The sequence below is a fragment of the Pagrus pagrus genome, assembly GCF_965226575.1.
Source record: "Pagrus pagrus genome assembly, chromosome: 10".
In the NCBI taxonomy this organism is placed as follows: domain Eukaryota; kingdom Metazoa; phylum Chordata; class Actinopteri; order Spariformes; family Sparidae; genus Pagrus; species Pagrus pagrus.
Window position 1 is genome coordinate 7,042,447 of NC_140194.1, and position 24,080 is coordinate 7,066,526.

General features: G+C 43.5%; 1 protein-coding gene across 5 annotated transcripts in view; it reads left to right on the top strand.

Annotated features, from left to right (window-relative positions):
- The window catches only part of magi2b (membrane associated guanylate kinase, WW and PDZ domain containing 2b), an 81,522-nt gene that overhangs the window by 18,114 nt on the left and 39,328 nt on the right, over window positions 1-24,080 (top strand). For all 5 annotated transcript variants that reach the window (XM_084363857.1, XM_084363859.1, XM_084363860.1 and 2 more), the window contains exons 2-4: window positions 4,841-4,957; window positions 20,333-20,452; window positions 23,696-23,920. In XM_084363857.1, the coding sequence (XP_084219983.1) occupies window positions 4,841-4,957; window positions 20,333-20,452; window positions 23,696-23,920 (462 nt within the window). The remainder of the gene's footprint in view (window positions 1-4,840; window positions 4,958-20,332; window positions 20,453-23,695; window positions 23,921-24,080) is intronic.

Below are 24,080 nucleotides of genomic sequence, written 5' to 3' on the forward strand. Positions count from 1 at the left end.
ATCCATGTAAATGTCTTCACAGAGATGGAAACATGAACAACACGCCTGCGCTGGTGTTTATTTTTAAACAAGGAGAGAAAAAATGAGGAAGATCTTTGATTCTCACTTCATTCAGTTGGTTTTTATTTTGGGATTGAGGTTAGATATTTAAGATTTGTGAAAGAAGAATATCTTAAGTTTGTATTTTATGTGTATATGTTGATTAAGCTAAAATATGAATTATATTTGAAGTTGAGACGACTAGCTAATCAGTCTTGCCAAACTATTGTCCTAGATTTACGTCCAAGTGTGCTCCAGCTTTAAAGCATATTTTTATAGTGCACGTTGCACTTTCGTCATTTTTTACACGAAAATATTTAGCTGAAACTTCAGCCCTGCTGCTAGTTTTCAAATTTTAAAACTAATCCTTATTAACATATAGTTATTGTTAGGCATGTGTTTTGGGGGGGGATTAGCTGTGTTCTCACTTGAAATGGCAGCGTTGCTTTTGTGAGGCTTTATATTAGTATCTGCCTTTCTGCTGCACATTGCTTTGTAAGATGAAAATGTCTTACAACAGCAAGCAAAAAATCTGCTGATTTGGGGGCAATTTTTACAGTATAGGGGCTAAAATTCATGTCATGTAAACTGCAACGTCCGTCATTCGAATCCAGTCTTGGTCTCATGTCACCACTTTGTCTGTTGACTCTACAATATACTGTCACTTGTATGAATTCAAATGATTTGAGTGGCATTTTAACTTACAAGTGTAAAAACAAAGTTCACAACTTTATTATATGATTAGTGTTAGTATCAGATGTTCTTCTCTTGTATAGTTATAGTGCAGTGAGTAATTCAGCAGCTGTGCAAACAAATCCGCCTCTTCTGTGTTCCTAAGCAACAAGGGCCTTAGATCATATCGTCTATGCCACCGACCCTCCATACATCTCTGTCTGTAAAACTGACTTCTTGACGATTCCCAAAATGGAAAGCTTTACCCGGTTAAACATACTCACTGTCTACAGTTCGAACCATTTATTGGCCCAATGGTTTATATTTTAAAGACTCTGCTCCTCCATGTTTCGATCCACGCAGCGTCTCAACACTCAACGGGAGAACAGTTTACTCACCCAGCAGTTACTGAGCAGACACATACGAAGAGATACTGAACATATAAATTCAACAGACAAGCCCGTAGAGACCCACTGTACCGTCGCAGTGTGTTGATTAATAAGGTGGAGGCTGCTGTGATGCAGGTAGTGCCAGCAGCTCTACAAGTAACAGCAGTTTGTGTTTAGCAGCTGCTGCAGGGAGGGATGTGGAGCTGACAAGAGCTCGAAGTTTGGAGCTAATACTGATCCAATGAGTAAAGAATTCTCATATTGATATTGATTGACATTTTTCAGTCATTATCACCCAAATCTTATGACAAAGTTATGTCATGGAGGTAGGATATTTTACAATGCACTGAAACTGTAAAGTTCACTGTGACTTTAATAGTTATAAATTACCCCGAGCATCTTTTTCTGCATTATAATCTCTAAAAAAAAGTTTTCATATCGGCACATATCGGACAACATATATGCCAAATATGGATGGGAAGATAAATTTTTTATTGCGGATAAAAATGAGTATCGTGAATACCAATACCTCCAGTTTGCACTCTTATCTCAGTGACCACCATCCGGCTGTGTTCGCTCAGTAGCAATAGGATAAATAAATGGTTTCTTCCAGTTCCAGATTCCAGTTTTAAGAATATTTTGATGATTGTTAGCAGATAATACTGGTCAACCAGTATATTAGTCGGGCTCTAGAGCTGACCTTTAGAAAGGGCCACCTTGTCAAAGTCTGAGTGTGTTTTTCTTTTTTTTTCCTTTTTGGATCGGTTGATGGACAGGAGACTATGTGACCTGCATGGACTGATGTAATGCTTCACAGTGCAGAAGCTCCACTGATTACTGTCTGCCTTGATGAGTTTGTGATTGATCGTAGCTGTCATCTTTTTCCCCTTGACGTGCGGCAGTTTTTGGAAATCTATAAAATCCTCTCCCCAAGAACTTTCCCGGCTTTTGTTGAAGCAGCCGGCCACAAAAACAAATTGACTGTGATGTTTGCAGCGTCACGTCACGTATCACTCTGAGGTTGCTATATTTGCTTATTCGAAGAGTAATAAATCTTCTTTAAATACACCCTGTTCATCCACACTCAGCTCTGCCTTGAGCGGCGTACACATATCACGAGCGTGTGGTTCTGTGTTGGTGTTTGTTTATTCTTTATATTCAGACCAAACCATGCCCAAGACGGCGCTCAAGGCATCTTTCGCTGGCATCTGCAGCTGTGAGCTCATCAGCCCTCCGTGTGCGTATGAGTGTGTGTAACCTCAGCGTGGCATATGCTGCCGCCGCCGCTGCGTTTCACAGTATTTCACTCCTAGTCAGTGACGTTTACACAAGGTCAAACAGGGAGAGCATCTGGTGGGCGAGATGCAGAGTATTTGAGGAATGTCAGGGAGCATCTGGGCGACACACACGAATGCACGCTAACACACAAAACATTTAAACACAGAAATACAGACACACATCTACAAATGCTTTCACACACATAACCAATTATTTCCTACGCTGATGGAACGTCTCCCTCGGTCTCTGAATCTCTCGCACACACACACACACACACACACACACACACACACACACACACACACACACACACTCACACACACACAAACAGTCATCATAAAAATGTACACACACTCCAGTGCAGTAACAGCAGCAGCAGATAGAGGCTGCTGCAGGACTGTGGAAGGTCTCTAGCCAATCCGCTGGCTGGTGGTTTGGAGCCTGGCTTCCCACTGGCACATCTCCTTCTCCTCTCTTTTCTCCCGACGGTCGTCGTCTTTCTCCATTTCTCAGCGTCTCTCTGCATCTCCCTTCCCCCTCATCCTCGTCTTCTTCTCTGGGATTAAAATTGGCTGCAGCCAGGTGCTCTGTGTGTGTGTGTGTGTGTGTGTGTTGTGGAGCAGCGGTGGAGAAGCCGAGGCAGGGGGGGAGGACAGTGAGGTTTCACCGAGACGGCAGAAGATGTGCGGTGGTTGGTTACGAGGCTAGAGGACGCCTGGGAGGACAGGCTGTCTGTGGATATATACCTGTGGATAAAGGACTGCTTTTATCAACATCTGGGCGAGCTGCTTACGAGGTGCCTGCTCTGCCTTTCTCTTTATCCTGTCTATGTCTCCATCTCTCTCTGTTCACATATCTGTGTGTGTTGGTGTGCATGTATCAATATGTGTATGTCGGTGTCTGTGCACGTCAAAGACATGGCCTACGTCTGAATACATGGCTGTGAGATGTGATGTTTACCCATCTGAAACCCGTGATAGTCCTAATCATGTTAATCAAGATTTCATCCTGTCTCCCTTTGTTTTCTGGCTCTCTCCTCTCCTCTCCTCTCCTCTCCTCTCCTCTCCTCTCCTCTCCTCTCCTCGCTGTTTGTGAAGCAATTCACAGCCTCGCTAAAATGGTGTCAGTTTACATAAGATGTTATTCCAAAAGGATTTATTATTGCAGAATCACAGAGTCATCAGTGTCAGCAACATACATGCAGGTATCTGCACAGGTAGATGCCTGTGCAGTGAGCCCATGTAAAGAATTTCCTCTCTGACGGTGCGCTGTATGTTCCCTGTGATGGGTGGGCGCTGCATTCGTTGCAACCGGTAGGCCGAAACGCTGTCAAGTGAATTTGGCAGGAGGTCGCTAGAGTATGCATGAGTGAGAAGACATGTTTTTCATCTGTAAATGCATGGCATGTAACCTCATCCCTCCTGCTGTCGGATGTGATAGTCTTGCATGTCGAATGTTGTGTAGAGAACAAGTTCTCCTCCTCTCATCCTCCTGGGCTTCTTTGGTTTGGGATGAAGGGAGGAGAAACTATTCATGGACATTATCATGCAGTGCGTGTGCAGCACAGATATGTTTGGCCTGGTCTTAGTCAACCACCTTCACTCATGATTGTCACTCATTTAACTGTGTTTCAGTTCAGTGACTTAATGAGAAGGAAGACCGTTTGTAAAGCAAATAATAAGCAGGGACAGAGGGTCGGAGATGAGGTGGTGTGAGCTTCTGTCCTCTGTAGGGCTTTGTCACCCAACCTGCTGACACCGCATATCTGGCCCCAAGGGGATCACTGGTTAACACAATTACCATGATCTGTGTGTGTGTGTGTTTACGTCAGTGTGTGTTGTAGCCTCTGCTGTTTTGCTTGGGTGTGAAATTCAGTGCAAGCTTTCAATCTGAATAAGCCATTTTCCCCATATTCCTTTTTAAATACCCTCGACCTGCAGTTCTGCCTCTTTACGTCTCCTTTAATCAGCCTCATTCTTGCTCTTCTCTGTCTGACAGTTGTGACAAGCTCTGTATGCTCACTCTATGTTTGCACCTAGAGCAATATTTACATTTAGGATGATGGATATTTTTGTCACCATTCCATGAAACTGAAATATTCCAGGTATCTTGTGCATTCAGCTTGACATATTCGGTATCTTAGGAAAACTTTGGGATATCCACAAGAATTTAAAATCTCTGCGAGTTTGAGCAACGTTGGCTGCACAGCATGAGTGTGTAGTGACTGGCCTACTGGGCAGGCTGCTCATTCTTGGAGTGAAATCCTTTCAGTCGTTTCCAGTAGAGTGTCAATTACATCATGATTTATCGAGAGCCAATCTTTTAATATCTCAAAAGAAAAACAAGTAGGATTTTTTCGAGTTTAGTCTGACAAAATGTCACTTGCCAGGTTTGTGTGTCACGCATGTTATCAAATGAAAGCGAGCTGTAATCTCTCTCTTCCCATGTTTTTTTTTTTTCAGGGGGGGTGGTTGACAAGGATTTGCGGCACTACCTCAACCTGCGCTTCTCCAAGGGCTCAGTGGACCACGACCACCAGCAGATCATCAGAGACAACCTCTACCTCCGCACTGTTCCCTGTGAGTCCACCTCTCTCTCTCCTTCTGTCCTCTTTGACTCCTTCAATCTTTCTTTCTTTCTGTCTCACTGTGTCTCTTATAGTCTTTGTCTCTTTCTCTTTCTCAGATAGATTCGTAGATCTTCCCCTTCCATCTCTCTCTCCAGCTCTATTTCCTTCTCTTTCTCTGTTTTAGTTTTCCCTCCTTGCCCCCGGGACGTTGCCCTCGTGTTTTTTCATCACACGCACTCTTTCTCTCCGTCTATCACCACCGTCTATCGCTCCTTCTTTTCCCTCAATCGTCCGGCTGCTGAGCTCTCAGCCTGAGGTTTCCACGGCAACCACCCTCTTGTCTCGAGGCTTGCGTTGCCTTGACGCCCTACCCCCTTCAGCACACGCTAGACATGCACAACACATACTGAGATATACAAAGATAATCACACATCACTCCCTTGGATGCATAAGGAAGATGTTTCTTTTTTTGAATGTGAGAAATCCTACTGGCTGGATGCACGAATCCTCACATAGACTCTTCGTGCCTTACATTGTGATATCTGCGCGTGTGCCTGTTGCCTGTTGGGGGACGATGTCATTGCTGCGGTTGACATTGAGGGGAGCCATCCCCAGTAGCTCCGCCTGCTGTCAATACGCCGAGCAGCTCATGAATCAGCTTCTCTGGAGACCGAAGCCGCTCTCTGATGCTTGACTCTGCAGACTACATGTTACTCCTTTCATGCTGCACGTGGATCTGTGATGAGATGTTTGTCGAAGGGCTTGTCTGACATGTTTCAGTATCCTCTGTTAATAACCTCAGTCATGGTGTCTGGGCGTTTTGCAAGTCAAGGTGGTTGGAGTTGAATGAAGCCATTGACGATTTGGAGATTCTGCTGGAGAACCATGAGAAAGCAAAGCTAGGATTTGACGTCACATGATAGTTGTTGGCCGGGCGCTTCTACTACACTAGATGTCCTCTGCCGGTGTGTTGAGCCGCTGACACAGAAGTGATTGTTTAATACGCTCCCACAGCTGCACAGTTCCTGAGCCTCTCTCTCCCTCTTTTTCCTCTCCTCAATCCCTCTCTCTCTCCTGTCGACTTCAACTCTTTGCTTTCACTCCGATCCCCCTGGCTCTCCCTCCTTCTCTCCTCTCTTTGATTCCAGTTGGTGACCAACTCACTCCATCACATTTTCTCTCCCTTTCAATTTTACCTCCAGACGGCCCACTTCTCCTTCTCCTTCTCCTTCCCTCTCCTTTTTTCTACCTTTCTCAGCCTGTTGGCTGTGTAATAGTGCAGTGAAGGCGGACTGACAGGGTGATAACTGAGGTGATGGCGACTGGCTGAGGTTCAACACTGCAGGTCCTCGCACGCTTCAGCCCTGTTGAGGCTGATGGTTGACAATGGCTTCTTTTGGTAGCACGAAGTGCAGTTTTGTCACCATGTTTCAATTATAGTCGCCTTCCAGCCCTTAACTAGAATGGAAAGACAGTTATTCTGTGTTATGATGTGTGAGCGGTAATGCCATCCCCATAATTAACTGCCTTTCACTTAACAAAGCTGATAGTGTAATGAAGATTATAGAAATTCCAACTCATAGACCTCCTGCACAGCAGCTTTGAATTATATGCTGAATATTTGACATTTAAATACATGTGATATCACAGTGATTCCCCAAATTCATCGTTATCTCACCAACCTGATTTAAATTTGCTTTAATTTGTCAGCAGGTCATCTCCCACTGCATGTGAGGAATTTTCATATACGTTTGCTGCATGACTTCCTGAAACACACGGGAGCAGGCTCCACCGTCAGAGCGACACAGCATCAGACAGCTAAAAAAGCAGGGATGATGGTACTGGGTGCTGCGCCGTTTGTGCCCGGCAGGCTATTTGTTGTTGTGGTTTGGAGCGTTATAAAATCAGTGTTTTTTTCTCCTGTGTCTGCAGCGCTCTGACCATGCTGTCAGTGCGAGTCTGTCAGCTTGACAAGCAGACGCCACTCTGCATTACAACATGCTGTCACACTGAAGGACGTGGGAGGAGGTGTCTGTGTGTGTGTGTGTGTGTGTGTGTGTGTGTGTGTGTGTGTGTGTGTGTGTGTGTGTGTGTGTGTCCGGTGTGTGTGTGTGTGTGTGTGTGTGTTCATACGGCTAGAAGGCTCACATGTTGACATCAACTCCTGCATCCTGTTACATCACTTGGCTCAAGGATCAGCCCTTCTCCAAAAAATAATGAATTGAATGTGATAATTCACCATCTGATATTACTGACTTTGTTCACATGTATCGTAGCCTTCAGGCTGCCTGCTGTGTGTGTCGAGGTGTTCATCTCATTCTGACATGTATTCATACTTCAGCAAGCACACATCCCAAACACTAGCAGGACAGCAAGTTTAAAGACATGCACAATCTGATATCGGGAAGTTGGTGTTGCTCCTACAACATCATAATTAATGATGCTCCAGGACCATCATTTCAGCTGACCAAGCATGTTTTGTAATGTCATAGCTTTGCGACTCAAAAAAGAGACGGGTGCACACGGGAGAAGTCGTTCTAATAACGTGGTTAATGTTGCAAAAGCATCAGTTTTAATCCAAACCGTTATCTTTTCCTAAACCTCACTAAGTAGTTTTGTCTCGCGAACCTAACCAAACTGCAGGAAACAGACAGAAAATACAAAAACTGAAAATAATAAGTCAAAGTCCTTTTAGAAAAGTCTTGCCACTCTGAAGCCATCTTGACAACACCCCTGGGCAGTTATTTTGGGCTAACAAGACCAGGGCCCTGTCTAAATAATTGGAAAGAGAGAACCATAACATTCACTCTCAATGGTCACTGCGACATAAAAACTGCGTGTATAGAAACATCAGCCAAATCAGTGACTTTGCACCAAAATATTCTTGAAAACGCTTTCTTCCACAGGTTATTCTTCTACTATGCATTTGCATGAGTGCTGTGACCTAATGCCGTCAGCTCATCCCAGCAGAGTGCCTGAACAGTTGCGAGTAATGTCTAGTTTTTGGATAACCTTTCTTGGTAATCCTGTGTATTCACATTATTATACGTTTCCTGCATCAGCTTTATAAACCACATTTGGCTTTTGGGGTGAAGAAGCGGGATATGTGTGAGACAAGCGCCATCTCCGGTGTTACAGACTTTTCTATTCAAAGCGCTTAAAGTTATTTGTCTCCTCCTTTTATAACATAGTTATAACGTTATAGTTGATGTCAACTAAGTCTAAAATTAGTAAGTCAAATTTTACAGTAAGACAAGAAAAGATGCTCACTATCTATAGAGCACTCTATTAAGTTACTGCTGATGCAGACAACATTTCCTGGTGCCTCAGCTTCATATTAAAAGCATTTAATTGGCGAAAGATGAGTAGCCTTTCATTTTGAAGTGGGGTAGTCACAGGAAATGTGCTCAGTGAGGTTAGCACTTACTGCTATCGTTCTTCAGAAAAGCATCTACCAAACCAAACAACGGCCATTTTTGACATTGGGTCAGTTTGAAATATGTCAGGAGGCGCTTGAGAAGCAGCTGTTAAATAAAGAGCTGCGAGGGACAGGCTGCACATTTCCAACTTCTCAGGGAGGTAACCAACTCCTTTCCATGCTTGCTTCCCTGCTTTTGCTTTTCGCTCTGACAACAAATCCTCCACCATCTTCTTGGCAGGCAACTGTCTTTGCTGTTGTCACGTGATAAGTGAAATGTGACTCCTGCTAGTCCGCGCTGCGACTCTGCTGCTGGCGCTACAGAGCAGATTGTAATTACAATGTCCATCGCAGATTAAGTTTGATTAAAAAAAGCCAAATGATGGGGGGGGGCAGTGACCAAGTAATGTAATCAGTGTCTGCTGTGTGACTGCGTAACACTGACTACCACGACAAGCCTAATGAAACATTTGGTAAGATTGTCACTGTGTGTAAGTCTACCGTCTCAAGCCTCTGAGATGAGAGATTTGCTGGCACCATTTCACTTCATTCACAGGGATCACTTGATCACATTAGTCTGCGCTTCTGCCGGAGCACCTGCTGTTGAGGAATTCAGAGTTTTTAGTCTTTGATATGAGCGGAGCTGAGAGTTTGAAATGGGGCTAGAGAAGTGAGAAGACCTGGAAAATACACAGGGAGAAGCAAAGAGGTGGGGTTACAGTGAACAGTGAGAGGGAGGGAACATGACGGATGTCGACATGAGCACAGAGGCTCTGCGAGAAGGTGGAAGAAGGGGTGAGGACAGAAGGAGAGGTGGTTAGGAGGACGAGATCGGCAGGGGAGAGATGAGGAGGGAAGAAGAGATTGGACAGAGGATGGAAATTGAGAAGGCGAGAGTCGATTTGAGGGGATAGGAAGAGGATGGAGGGATGAAGAGAGCAGAGACGTAGGAAGCAGAAGGGCGAACGTGCGCTGAATGGCGGTAGAGGGAGATATGAGGGCGACTCGTAAGTTATTCCCCAGAGAACCATCTTCTCCCCCCCACTCTACTCAGAGGCATCAGTAAAAGGCCCTATAAATAGATTCAACAGTGAGCCGCACGTTTCTCTACTCAGATAGCCTATAAATACATGTAGCTTCTGTCACTTCACATCCGCTGCTCTGGACGCATGCTGCCCCACGGCTTCTCAGGGAATCCTCCTCCGGAGAGCGCAGAGGAGGAACATATAAAGATGTTGACGAGGAACATGGCCAAGATGCTTAGGAGGGTGATATGGCTGGCTGATGATAATGGCAGTAATGAAGATGGTTATCGCGATAATGAGAGGAAATTTGTGGAAAATGACACCTTTTAAACCTGATGCATGCAGGAGTCTTCAATGCAGTCCTGTTAATGAAAAATTCATTCAGTTTATTAATGCAAATGCGAACAAGAATGTTGGTTTTCCTTTCTTAAAATGCTTCATACAGCTCTCTGCAGCAACACGCAGCTTGAGTACACAGCTCATTTAATGCCCAAGTGATTAAAAACCTAGACGATCACTGTCAATATGTGAACATGTCCAGTGTTTTATTACCTACAATATCACAACTTATAGAAAAGTTGTATCAACAGGTGGACAGAGTGTATTTAGATACTTAAATACTTAGGATACTTTAGAAGAAGTACATTTTTTTCCTAGTGTAAGAGGCAGTGGTGGGCAAAGATTTAAGCCCATGATCGATTTAAAAGAAATCTACTCTTCAGGTGAATTGTAGAGACTCTGCAATTTAATGTCCTCTTACTTCTTTTTCCAAACTTAAAATAACCTCAACACATTCTCAAACCTTAAAGACTGAATCGATTTCCAGTGACTCCCAAGACTTCATACATCACCGCTCCCAATGCAGCACGACTGTTGCAGTGTTTCAGGGTCAGGCATACCAGCCCTTCGTCATACCCTCGCTCCTTTGTTGGGTGTAGGCAACAAAACTACTTGGTTGCATTTAGGAAAACATCCTGGTTTGTGTTAAATAACTACATTACTTATGTAACTCCAATTATAATACATAATGTAGGTACATATGTACATAACCTAAGTTACGATATGCAAATGAAGTAACCTAACTACCATAGTTAAAATAAGTCCCCATTGATTTCTCACTGGACACGGACAGCGCTCTTCTGGGTGAACCCTCTTTATACTGCTTCACCTGACTGCCTCCTTTTTTACCATAATAATTACTATGGTTACTAGACGTTGCAACCACAAAATAAACATAAATATGGGTAGCAATAAGCTGCCTTTACAGTTGTTGTTTCAATGAGGACAGCCAAGTTCTCACCACTATCACTTCATATGTCCTCGTGATCTACCTACTAATAGATGGTCATTAAAATTAGGGTCCCTGAAGATCTAGGAGGATTTTAAGTCAATTAATTTACATGCAGTAACGTCACGTTTCTCTTTGCACTTTTTTTATTTATGCATTTTTTTGAAACACAAACATTTTTCAAATTGTTTTGACGAAGTACACAATAAGCACTGACGCTGGTGTTTGAGCTTTTGTTGAAAAAATAGATTTTAAAAAATCCCTGATAGTTGTGCTATTGTGTGGAGAGTTTTGCAGGTGTAAATTGGGATTTGAAAAATGCTTTCTAGTCGAAAAAAAATGCATTATAAACCAATTATTTTAATTCTTCGACAATGTAATATTCAGAATAAATTGCTTTCAGAAAATGAAAAAAAAATTACTCACTAAGCAGTCAGTTAATTTGAATGAAAGAAACAACTTTACAGCCGGTCGATGTGTGTCTGCCAGGTGAAGCCTTGTATTGTGCTCTCTGATTTCCTCAGTCACACTTGTATGACCTTTTGGCTCAGACAACATGGTTGCCAATGTGCTTTTGAAGCAATGTTGTTCATCATCATGCTATTGAAAATGTGCTATCAGGTACCAAAATCTACACCTCCAAACAAACATTCAGCCCATTTATCTGTGAAGACTTGATGAGCTAAGGAAGGTATCACTGCAGTGAGCCACCAAATTCTCCCACCTCCCATCTGCGTTTTGAAATTTAACCAAGAATGTAGGTTCGGTTTTTAAAAAAATAATGTTTTTGTCGTTGAAACACATTCAGATTCGTTATCAATTGCACCAGATTGTATCATGTTTATTGTTACTCATATGGATGAGTGGGCCGTATACCTTAATTTGGTACCGTGACTGATGGTGATGGGGGAGGAAGAGGAGTGATGACAGTTAATTGTGGATGTTTGTCAGGATAATAATAATGAAGTTGGATGATGTGATCTGAAAAAAAAAAAAAAAAAGGTTATTGTTGTGTGTGTTTCTGTAGCAGTTGATTGTGTATCTGTACACACACAAAGAAACGTATGCATGTAAATGTACATATGTGTCTTTTAAACTTGTTGCACTGATTATTCTTTTTGTATGCTGAGATTTAATAGGCTTAGCTGATAAATAATGAAAGTGTTACACGCCATTCTCTGTGGACTGTGTGTGTGCTTGTCTCCATATGAGAGAGAGGGAGAGAAATACATCATCCCCCAGGGACTCTCTCCTTAAAGGGGTGATTTGCCTGCTGGCTTGCTCTTGTTAAAGGGCTGGCTGACATGCTTTGATGTGGTTCTGTGCTCCCTGCAGTTTGATTGGCACGCTGGATTAATGTTGTTCCACAGATGAAAGAAACTGTGAGGGAATGATATGAATTTCATGAAATGAAAACAGCAAATATTGAACGTGATTAATGAATTGGTTATGTTTGCAAAGTGCTTTCGGTGTTAAGCCCTGGACAGGTGTCATCTCATCTTTTTCCTCTCCTTGGTGTGATCCTCTCACTCAGCGGCTAATCACAAAATGAGTTTCTCCTGGAGCCTTTTTATATTTGTGTTCCTGTCTCTAGTTTTACCTCTCCTCCTCTTCCTCCTCACCCTCCTCACCCCGTGTTTCTGTCTGTGCTACTTTGATGATGTGCAGCGATTAGCCAGTAGCTTGTTGGGCGGCTGATCCTGTGATGGTCAGTGAGCGCTGACACCTCGGAGAGCTTGATTGTTTACTCTGGACAATCTTTAACTCTCCACACCAAAACACACACACACACACACCCAGCTGCACACACTGCATACCAAACACTAACACACCAGCTCTGTGTGTGTGCATCATCATGACCCCCACTGTCGTCCTGTGTCAGTCAGCTCTGCAGACTAATAAAGGTGCTTTTCAGCCTATCAGGGCTGATTTCCATCACCGCAGGACACACCTCAGTACAGGGGTAATTTCTCAATGTCACCCGGGCAGCAGCTCCACCAGACGCTGATCCACTGAACACAGTTGTCTTTACAGCCGCTAGTGGACCTGACCGACACTTTATGGAAGAAACTCTAGACTTGATGTAGCTGTTTCTAAACTTAATTAACTTTGTGCTTACCAGGTTTAATTTCCATCCTTGGAGGGCTTTTAGTCCTCTAATTGTCTTAAAGATTTCATGTGAAAAAAGTGAAAAATTTCCATCAGTTTTCCAGTTGACATCTTAAAATAGCTCGTTTTGTGTGACCAAATGTTAAAAAACTCCTGCCATACAGATAAAAGCACCAAATCCTCACAGTACAGAAGCTGGAGATGATTGTTTTAACTGTTTATTAATTTTCTGACAGAATTAGTAAAGACTAATTGACAGTTTTCAGTGTTTGGTGCAACAGACTCATTCAACAGATTCATTCTGTGCTGGTAAACGTATTGAAGTTTAATAACCTGCCCTGCCTCACGATTCATAAAACCTTCCAGTTAAAATAATAGATAAACATATTGGAGAGGACAATTATTTGCTTTTTTGCCAAGAGTTACAAAAAACAACACTTGAAGACATCAATTTGCCATTTTAATGGGGTTATGTGCTGGAATATTTCTTGGCAGAGATGAGTCACTTCCTGGGGTCTCCGCTGGTTGCCTGACAACTTCTCCTAGTCAGAAATAAGCTTGAAAATAACCCTCTTTACTTTGGTCATTGTATGGATTAAACAAACAAGACAGTCAGTTAAATTTTTTTTGGTTACCTTTAAGGCCCCTACACACCAGCCTATGGTCGGCTGTCAGGCATTGTCAGGGCAGTCAGTGAGTGTCCAGGGCTGCAGTCAGTGTGGTGTGTCCCGCATCGTTGGCACTGGACAGGCCTTGTTGGAGGCTTTTTCGCCAATTCATCATGCAGAATCTGCAGCAGCTCGTCAGTGAGAGAAATCACTCTGATTGGCTGCTCAGGTAAACCAATCAGTGCAGAAAAGAGAAACGGAAAAAGAAAGAGAGTGAGTCTGTCGATGTAGTATCCATGATTTCACCCATTTAGTGCTTTTTGTCTTTATTTTTCTCCTTCGCCTCTTCGCCAGCGCCATTTGCAACTTTCTATTACATTCTCCATTAGGAGCAGCTATATTAGCGAGAGCAGTGTCAAAAAATGTTGGTTAATCACAGCAAAGGTTTGTATAGTGACAGAGAGGTATTTCTATTCACGCAGGCACAGAACGTACAAGTTTGTTGGCCGACAGCTGTAGGGCTTTGCGCTGTTTTCAAGTGCAGCTTTTTGGCCGAGATAAGGTGACATGAGACGACGCAACAGTCAGGCTTTGTCGCGGCTAGTTCTTTGATGTCAGTGTGGTGTGTAAGGGCCTTTACACTGGAGAGGTGCAGCCTGCAGCCCCCATCAGAGTCAAACCCGGCTGCTTAAACACCACCTGAATAACTCTGAGAAAAGCAGGTGTGACTCTCAGTGGCCAAGCTGTGACAGTAATTGATTGATGAAGTGCAAGGAAGCGAGGAGCACAGACCTGCAGCTCTGTAGAGCAAAAGGGTTCGAGCTGAGGACCCCTGAGACTGTAACTAGCAAAACAGCTGTGTGTGCAAAACGGCTGAGGAGTCATGTCTGACATAAGTATTATTTTTGTACTGCTAATGTAGACGTTGTGGCTTGTTACCATGGCAAAGCTGCATCGACATGTTGTTGTGGTAGCACACTCTTCTGTCAGTGTGTTGCCATGTTGCGCCGCTGTATTTGTAGCCTGGGCTTTGTAGTGTAAATAAGGGTGCCTGTGTGTGTGTGTGTGTGTGTGTGTGTGTGTGTTTGTGTGCCCGATCATACCTCTCCTATAGACCTGCTGTCACACTTCACATCTGCCAACCGGGAAGAAGGGAAAAGGAGGAGGTGGGGGGGGGGGGTGAACAGTGAGAGTGAATGAGACATGAGACCAAAGTGCGAGATGGAGCTTGAAGGAGAGACAAAAGAAGAGAGGAGGATAACGAGGTGAAGAGGGAGCGGATTAAAAAAGACAGAGAGGGAGTAATGGGGACAGAGAGCACCAACAGAGGAACAAATGGAGGGGAGAGCAATGAGGTAAATTGGAAACAAGAGAAAGAGAGAGGATAATGGAGGACAGCAACTTTTATAGATGGATAGATAGATAGATAGATATGAGAATGAGACGGTTAATGAATAAGGAAGCAGCAGTGTGGGTAACGCACGAAACAAACACAGACAATCCTCACATTTCTCTCTGCTCTCTTGCTGCCATGGTGCTCTGCTTGCTTTTTACTGAAAAGGATTCTGGGTAAACAGGGTTCAGGTTTTTGAGGACAGCATATTCTGTCTGTGTTTTTTTTGTCTGTACGGTTGCAGGATTGCGTCATTGAACCCATCGCTCCTGATGTATCCATCCTTGGGTAGTTTTACAATTAGAAAGCAACACCTCTGAGGCTGGCTTCGGTTTGATTGAATGGGAACATGTAATGTCGTTTGCATTATTTTGTACACTTTTTCGTAGATTTTAAGGAAGTATTAGTATCAATCAGTTTTGAGCAGAAAATTCAAAAGAAATTCCAGCTTCTTACACATTTTCTGTTTTCTGTGTGACAGTAAATTGAATGTCCTCTGTTCATGTCCTCTTTGACACTAATCAACATTTTTCGTCATTTTCTGGCATTTATTAAACTAAACAACTAATCGATTGATCAGGAAAATAATTGACCAATTGATCGACAATGAAAATATTCATTAGTTGTTTCATAGAGTTTAGATAAATTGCAACATGTCTCAGTTCAGACGTGAATTCAGAAAATCTCTCTCCACCATGTGCAGCATTTTGGATTTAGGTTGGACGTACAGTACATTAGGTACAGTCGACAGGGTGCGATAGCAAATCTACACGTTTGAATCCTCCTCATCCAGTCCACCGAGGGATTACTGTGAAAGAGCGTTGCTCCTCTTCACCTTTAAGAGAATATTTTTAGTTACCGTCAGATTTGACTTTACCTCTGTCTCTGTAACAAATTCCCTCTAACTCCCAAAGCAGCCTGATGGCTCTGATGGATGATACGCCGAAACCAAGAGGGGTTTGTGAGACAAACACGATCCATATATGTGCGCATTGAGACGCAGAGCTGGAGCTCAGATGGGACCGTGTGTATCTAGTTTTTGTCATCTGGCTTTGTTCCACCAATTAATGTACAATTGTTCATCTATTACAGCTACAAATACAGGAATTATTTTTTCAACAATGAATCCCAAAACTCTAGAGGACCTAATGATCATTAATTATTAATTAGAAACACACGCTTGGTTCCCTGCACCCTTACCTCCTCGTTCCCACACATACTCATGCTGAGAACGTATCCTTTGACCACCTCCCCCCACCCTTTATTATGATAATCAGTCCATCGATAGTCTATTTTTAGCTCTGAATTTCCCCCGCTCTGCTTCTCCCTCTTGGTGACTTCCTGTCTAATTATACAAACGTGCGTTTGAATACACGTGCATGTTTTCAACTCACTCGAAGGCTGCTGTGGATGCACAGTGAGGTTAACAAATTGTGCTTTTCTCCTCTTACTGTCTTCTGTCTCTCTCAGTTTTTCTCAGCTTGCCACTCTTCTGCCACTCTATTATTTAGCAAAGGTCTTTGTCCCCTTATCGTCTGACACCCAGCTGAGTTATTTCAGTATATCAGCTATTTTAGCTTTTTCCTCCAAATGGAATTTTCTTGTTATGTTTCTACGTAATCGCTCTCTCTTTTTTTCTCCCTCACACACACTCCTACCGATGTGAAATTATTCTGTAGCGCTCAGTCGTCATGGTTCGAGGCAGAGAATGTATTCACACCTAAAGTGGCAGCTCCGAAGCTTTTCTGTGCTATTATAGAGTTAAGTCATTTAAGCCATAAATCTCTGTGGCGCTCATACTCCTGCACGCAGCGTCACCTCTGAGAGGTTTGGCTACACTGGCTGATTGCAATGCAAAGACCATTTTTGGCTCGCAGCCAACTTTATCCTTTATTAGCAAGAGCACGACATCCAATCAATAGTCAACAGCAGCAGTGCTTGTGGCTCAGGAAAAGCGTCGCTGCCTCCTCGCGGTACAGTCTTCTGCAGTTTTTTTAAATTTGAGCACCTGAGCAGCTTGTCTTGCTTTGTCCAGCTTATTTATTAAAGCTCTACTTAGGAGTTTGTGTGGCCGTGTACAAAAAATATCAACTAGAAAACCCACTGAACCGAACTGAAGACATGTCGGCCCTCATCCACGAGGCTCCATGAATTAGGGTTTCTATTTTTTCTATCATTTTCTGGACTCTACCCGAGTTCTTGAGGATCAGAAAAAAGGAAGATGGTAATGTTAAAAATAGATGAAGAACAGGAAAGGTAGCAGTGGGGGGCAGCAGGAACAGAGTATGGATTTTTGCTGGGGACAGTGTTGGTTTTAATAAACAGGTCTGCTTCACAGTTATTTAGTGGGTGTTGCTAAGGGGAAGGAAGGAGTACGCGCAGAGAGCACGGGAGGAAAAACTGGTAGGCTGCTCTGAGCAGAAATGTGTGAAAGGGACGGAAGACAGAAAAGAGGAACATTTGGACTGCCTATCTCAAGGCCAGATAGTCGATCAATATTCCCAGCTCAGATCCAACAAGATGCTCTCTCCCTCTCTTTCTGCTCTGTTGGTGTGTCCAGTGAAGGAAGCTGTGGGAGAAGACCATTGGCAGGTCATCAGTATTCCAGCAGGCTCTGCCTACTCTGGTGTGGGCAGCACAATAATTTCATTCTGATCTTATAGATCAATAGTTGTGCCCAGTGGAAGGCGACCTGCCCCGCCTGGCTGGCTCAGCTGCTGCTGCATTCAGAGAAGCACTTCGCAGTCGATGGATGGTCCTGTTCAAGATTAATTTTTTTTGTTTTAACATGCAGTAGAGTTCATGGAGTTGGCCCCGTTGTGCTGGTTTGTGAAGCTTCTTCATGTTGGTACTTCTTTTGGTGGATAAAAGAGGATATGCAGTAACTCGGAAATTCATAAAGCTGAATTTATAAATATAAAGGGGGTGGACACACAAAGTATCAGAAATGCCTGATAATACATTGCAGTCCGATAATAATGGCCCCTAAACATACACTATCTTTGTGAAGCTTATAATGTAAAATTTTCGTGTAGGTTGAGTCAGAGAAGTGATGAGTCAACTCAGGGGGTGTGGAAGATATTTATTACTTCTTGTGATATAATGGCAACCAATATTATCAACACGCAAACTAAAACCTCAAGAAAGTGCATGGAGTTAAATCAATACTTCTAACACTGGTTTAAAAACACACACACTTTGTACTTCCCAGTGGTATTACTGTATTTCAAGGGATGTATCTGGTGATAAGTAAAAAAACTTAACATATTCTAGGCCGTGTGTTATGTAATGAAATAAAAAAGAAAAGCCCTGCAGTACTACATCTGGGTAGACTTTATATTAGTGTTAGAAGTGACATCAGAATAGTTGCTGGCTATGGCTTCCAATGACTATAAAAACAAAATAATCGAGATATAATTATTGTTAAAGCCCAAAACCACAATCACAATCTGTACAGTGAACGACATCCTCTGTCCTTAGACAGAGTGAGGAAAAACTTGCCATATTGAGAAGAAAAAGCCTTTTAACAGGGGGAAGAAAACAACCTTATGAGCCTATCGTCACTCTCAGCATGTTTAGTTCAGCTGACTGCGGTCAAGTGTTGTTGTCATTCAGATATTGATGAAGCTGTTATGAAACTACAGTAGTAGCAGCAGCAGCCCAAAAGGATGAGAAAGTCACATTTCTGCAATCCTGTCTCATATACTCCTTAGAAACACATCCCATCTGCAGGATTAACACCTCCCCTTTGCCTTAATGTACAGAAACAACATCGGTAGTTATAGATATTAATATGAAGCCCTCCTGTTACCCACGAGGCATCACACATAGTCACCTCTGGTAACATCAGTCTGACAGCAGTGTAAAACAACTCAACCAACATTAGCCCTTGAGCATTGCTGCGATCCACAGTGTATTTGACTGATTCTAAGTGTTTATCAGAGTAAGAGTGCATCAACAATGTGGATTGTGGCGCAAACACACACACACACACACACACACACACACACACACACACACACACACACACACACACACACACGCTCTCTGACTCAAACCTGTGGTGTTGTGGATTTGCGGTATCCTGCTGAGCTGTGATCAGCTCGGAGATGGGATTACTGTTGGCACAGTGGGCATTTTACCACCATTTAGAGTCACAAAGACAAACACACCGTCGAGTACACACATGAAACATTAGTGCAAACAAACACACCTATGTGTGGACAGCCTTATAGACAGACTATAGATGTGTGATGGCCTGGTACCACTTGTTTGCTCATTAGGTGTTGCTAAGCTGTCGTCTTCTGCTCCTGGTGGTGAAGTAAATACAGTAGAGTGTGTTCAGTGGATGCACTACAGGAGCAAAGTGGTGACAGATGATCAATGGAGATCTAATGATTAAGATATCGCACTCTGGGAGAGTCAGAGGATCTTGCACAATGATTAACCCCCCCACTTGCTTGTGTGTGTGTGTTATTTGTGTTTCTACAACACAACCACCACCTGCTGTTTTCAGCTCTCACTTTAGCTATGATGCTTAAAAGTGTTTCATACCCACCATTCATACGTGAGCACATGTAGTGTTTTTTTGTGTGTGTCAGAACTTGTAATTGCCTTTTTTAGACCTGAGCTCTTGGATCGTTGGACCACAGAGCGACTTACACTTACACAAATACACTTCAGCCATATCTGACATGCTGGCAACGGTGCGGCAACAGCATCAGATCCGGTTAAGGCCACGGCCAGATCAATCTGACTTAACTTTTACCGCATGAGTCCTGGGAAAAGCTCTGAGAGCGGACTCCCTCTCCACGCCCGGCCAATGACTGCTTCCAGGCGTGATCAATGGAGAGCCGGAATCAACACCAGTGGACTTCACTGAGCCTAAGCTGAAAGTCCACTTGGCAGAGACACAAACACAGCACCTCATTAAACTCGAAACTCCCATCGTTACCATCACACAGTCGAGCCTCAGCGCCGCAGCACTGATGGAGATCTCTAGAGCGCTGATGTAGGAAGGCTCTAATTGCTGCATGGTAATGTGGTGCCTCTGCATTCCTGCTGTTTTGACAATAATCCAATCGGCACAGTATTGTGTGCTGTGTAGGGAGGTTTGAGTTATGCTCGGTAAAAGTGGCGTATTGATTCAGTCATTACTAAAACAGCACCGGATTGGCTTGTATGGACTGAATGATGGCGCTTTGCCGTTTGAGCATGCTTTCCCCGCTCCTCTCTAGCTGTCTCTCTCCGTCTCTCACTGTCACTCACACACAATTGTGTGAATGGATTTGGCTATCACAAGTGATGACTCCTCACTCAGCCTCTTCTGTTCCATTTCCGTTCCCCTCCCACTTCCTCTGATACACTTTGTAGCCTCAAATCTGCCGTCTTTTTCTGTCCAGCCCTTTTTTCTGGGCTCTTTCTCTGCCTTCCTGCCTTTTCTTCTCAAGTGCCCTATTTGGCTCTGATGACCTCTCTCTCTCTCTCTCTTTTTCCCTTCCCACCTCTCTCTGTCTCTCTCTCTCTCTCTCTCTCTCTCTGCAGGTACCACCAGGCAGCCTAAGGAGGGGGAGGTGCCAGGGGTGGACTACAACTTTGTGAGCGTTGAGCGTTTTATGGAACTGGAGCAAAGTGGAGCCCTGCTAGAGAGTGGAACCTATGAAGGTGAGTGTTGGCAGCACTGTGCAGGAAACATTTTATATCTGCGAGACAAGTACAGGTGCTTGGGGAGCAGAAATGGGAACATGTGTTTCAGTAGTGCTATTTTACTATTTTTAAATTTAATCTGCCGTCTTGTGCAACTGTGTACATATCTTTTCTTGATGGATCAGGTGTGCCAGGTGACGCGCCTACACACAGCTTTAGTAAACAAAATGAGTCTTACAGCTTACAGCTTCCTCTGGTGGTTTTTGAACGGCTCGTTGACACACTCAGTGTGTGTGTGTGTGTGTGTGTGTGTGTGTGTGTGTGTGTGTGTGTGTGTGTGCGCAAGAGCTGGATGAATGCCATTTCCAAGTCATGTCAAGTCTGTGCATCTGCTTTGCGACACTGTCAGGGATACATCTACAGATGGGGGATTTGCTGGTTCATTTGCCCGGTAGCAATTTTTGTGAGCGTGTGCGGCTGAACGCACTCACACAAAATATGTGTGTGAATGCATGCCTGTTTGTGCGCAGGGGGTACAGGCGAATGTGCGCTTGTGTTTGTGTGTGTGTTCCCTTCATGATTATGTGTCACAGTGTATGTTTCCCTTAACACAGAGCTTACTGATGCCCACTGGAGGAAGCTGTCTCTTTCTGGGTGACTGCACTGGAGGTGCTGCAGCTCATTTTGTAATGCACATTTAAATAAGAGAGAGGAGAGGAAGGAGTGACACAGGAGGCAGGGAGGGAGATTTAGAAGGCTGTGAAAGAGGCCGAGATCATATGTTGAGTATCATCAGGAAACTCTTCATGGTAATTGTAGTGCGTGTGTGCACAATGCTTGGTGCACATAAGAGCTTACGTATGCTGTGATGTGAGATGAGTCACAACTGTGCATATAGCCTTGACGCCTTCAGGCAATACCAGGAGCATTCAGCGTCAGGGGAACATTGCGTCTTTAAAACCAGTGTGGTGCAGGAGGAGGAACCCTTGTCTAAATGTATCTCAGTACCTCAGCTTTGTGTTCTGCAAAGCATCTCTTTTAGGTTGTCCTTAAGACTTCATAGGTGGGCGCCTACTGCTTATGCAGTTTCATACTTGTCTTTGTTTACACGTGCCTGCGTGCACATTTTTATTATATATTTTGTCACGATGTGATAAATCTGTTTGGTGGGCAGCGGGGTAAGTGTACTTATTGAGGAAGTGGTGGCTGTGATAGAGCCATCTTAATATCTATCTGCCTCCTGCTGGGATGAAAGTAAACTGAATGTCTGTGGACTCTTTACTGCTGATCCTCCTTTTGTCCTTTATTGCTGCCCCCTTCCCTCTTCTTTGTTCAGCTCTTGTTTCTCCTCCCATTGCCCATGTCAGAGAGCCGCTTTCACCAACACGGGTGGAATGACACAGCTGGGGTTGTGTTTTTACAGATTAGGTGGTTCTCTCCTGTTTTTTTTCATGAAATTGCACCTTTTTTTTACCTGCTACTCTAATCCACACAGGTAGTACAGCCTAATACAGCAGGTGTCCTAATGATACCCCCTGAGTTTTATTAAACAATGTCATATTCTCTGTCGTGTCAGTTGCAGTATTTACAGGGATGCAATGCTGAAAGCTACATATATAAGCTGCACTGGACACAAATTGCTGAATGCGACCTTTAAACATTCACTAAAATGAAACTATAGAAAAAAAGACAAGTCAGGATGGAGACATATATTGTCTTAAGGCAGTGTAGTTGTAGCCTGACTGCACAGTATCATTATGTTCGCAGATAGGTTTATGTGCATCATTAAGCAGAGAAAGCTCAGTGACAGGGTTTTGTTAACTTCAAAAACACTAATTTATCAAAAAAAAAGAAGAAAAAAAGGACATCGCCTGCCCTTGGAGACATATTTAGAGTGCTGCTCTATTTTATTATTTATTTATTTATTTATTATTATGCAGTTTTGTTCTTTAGAAGAAGCTTCCCTCAGCCCATTAAGGCCACTGTCTGCCATTGAGGCTGCTATTGGCTGCTATTGAAAACCCCAATCTACCGACCTAATCTGTTATTCCTCCCTCTAACACTGTGATAATCTTTCTCCAAACACACTGTCCCACATCTGTCCACAGCAACAATTGTAGTTTAGGAGGAGTCAGCTTAATTAAGAAGAACAGACAGCTGGTTTTGCCCTTTGAGAGCCATTAAACTAGTGAGTCAGCTAATTTAACATGGCAGCAGTGCAAAAGTTGTATTCAACCCAAAAACGACCATTGAATGTGAGACTTAACATACTTCAATGTGAGTCTGTCCATTAAAACAAAACGCAAACCCAACACTGACCGAATCTAAAAAACCCTGCATGGCTCATTTCTCTTCTCCTAATTTTAACACTTTTAGTTTGATGCTGACATTAAGTTTCAGTCGTTGACAGAGTTTGTATCAAGACTTCACATAGTAATACTGTTTAGGAAGCCATATTTGTGTCAACAACAGGTGGTGTTCACATGTTAACAACACACTTAGATTTACATTTACACTGACCCAACATGTATGGCAAAATCTGCTGGAAATGTATGAAGGGGAGATCAGGGTACGCAACAAACCATTACAACAATTAGATTGTGGTTTGCAGTTTGTATCCTGTTTTATTTTAGAAGTGTTTTAGTGTTTTCTGGTTTTCCCTAGTCATTGATGGACTGGGCCCAGATGGCAAAAGCGCCTGGATGATAAATTAGCTGTAAAATACTTCTCCATATTAGGGTGACAGTCATATAGGATGTATGATGGGCTCAGAAAAATGTTTCATAAACAAAAGGATGAGGTGGAAGCACAGTAATGACTTTGTGCTCCCTCTCAGTATTGTTTGTTTTCTCTATCGTTCTCTCTTTTTTATTACAATACCACTTTGTATTTTTGTTGACTCCTCTTGTTTGTGTTTCGGGAGGTTCAGAATGTGAAATTGAAGATTCTGACTGTGGAAATAGTCTGTTTTATTTGTTTTGATTTACAGTGTTGGCATCCTTTTTTATATTTTAGAATAAAAATTGCAAGTCATGAAAAAGAGAGTCTGGATACAAGATCCTGGTTGTGTCAGTTCATGTTTCAAGGCAGACAGGTCTTGTTATCCCCATAGCTAAGTCTTACATTTTCAACGCCAGTCATCTGCTCCCACGAGCAGTAACCCTCCTCTGCCTGCTAGACGGTGTGTTACATCACCTGGGATCCTTCTTGAGTCGTACATGTGGCCTCTAACACAACGCCGCTGTGCCTCTCTGCCCTCAGATAACTTCTACGGCACTCCAAAACCTCCAGCGGAGCCGTCCCCCGCAGCACCTCCTCTGAATGTGAGTGAGGCCCTGCTGCCTGGAGCCCGGCCCAGCTCCCAGGGCAAGAGGAAGAGGAACCAGTCAGTCAGCAACATGGAGCAGCGCGCCAGCCTGGAGCCACCTGAGGAGGAGGAAGAGGAGAGCCCGGTTGTCAACGGCAACGGGGTGGCCATCACGCCAGGTACTGTAGACTGACGGAGAATGTCAGTGTCCTGTTTTGATGTTTTCTGTACCACGTTTCTACTTGTGACTAAAATTAGATTCAAAAAAGGTCTGTTAAACAAGTGCCCTGACATTTTATAACATCATATTCAGGTGCGGAGAAATGTGGCATGAAGCCC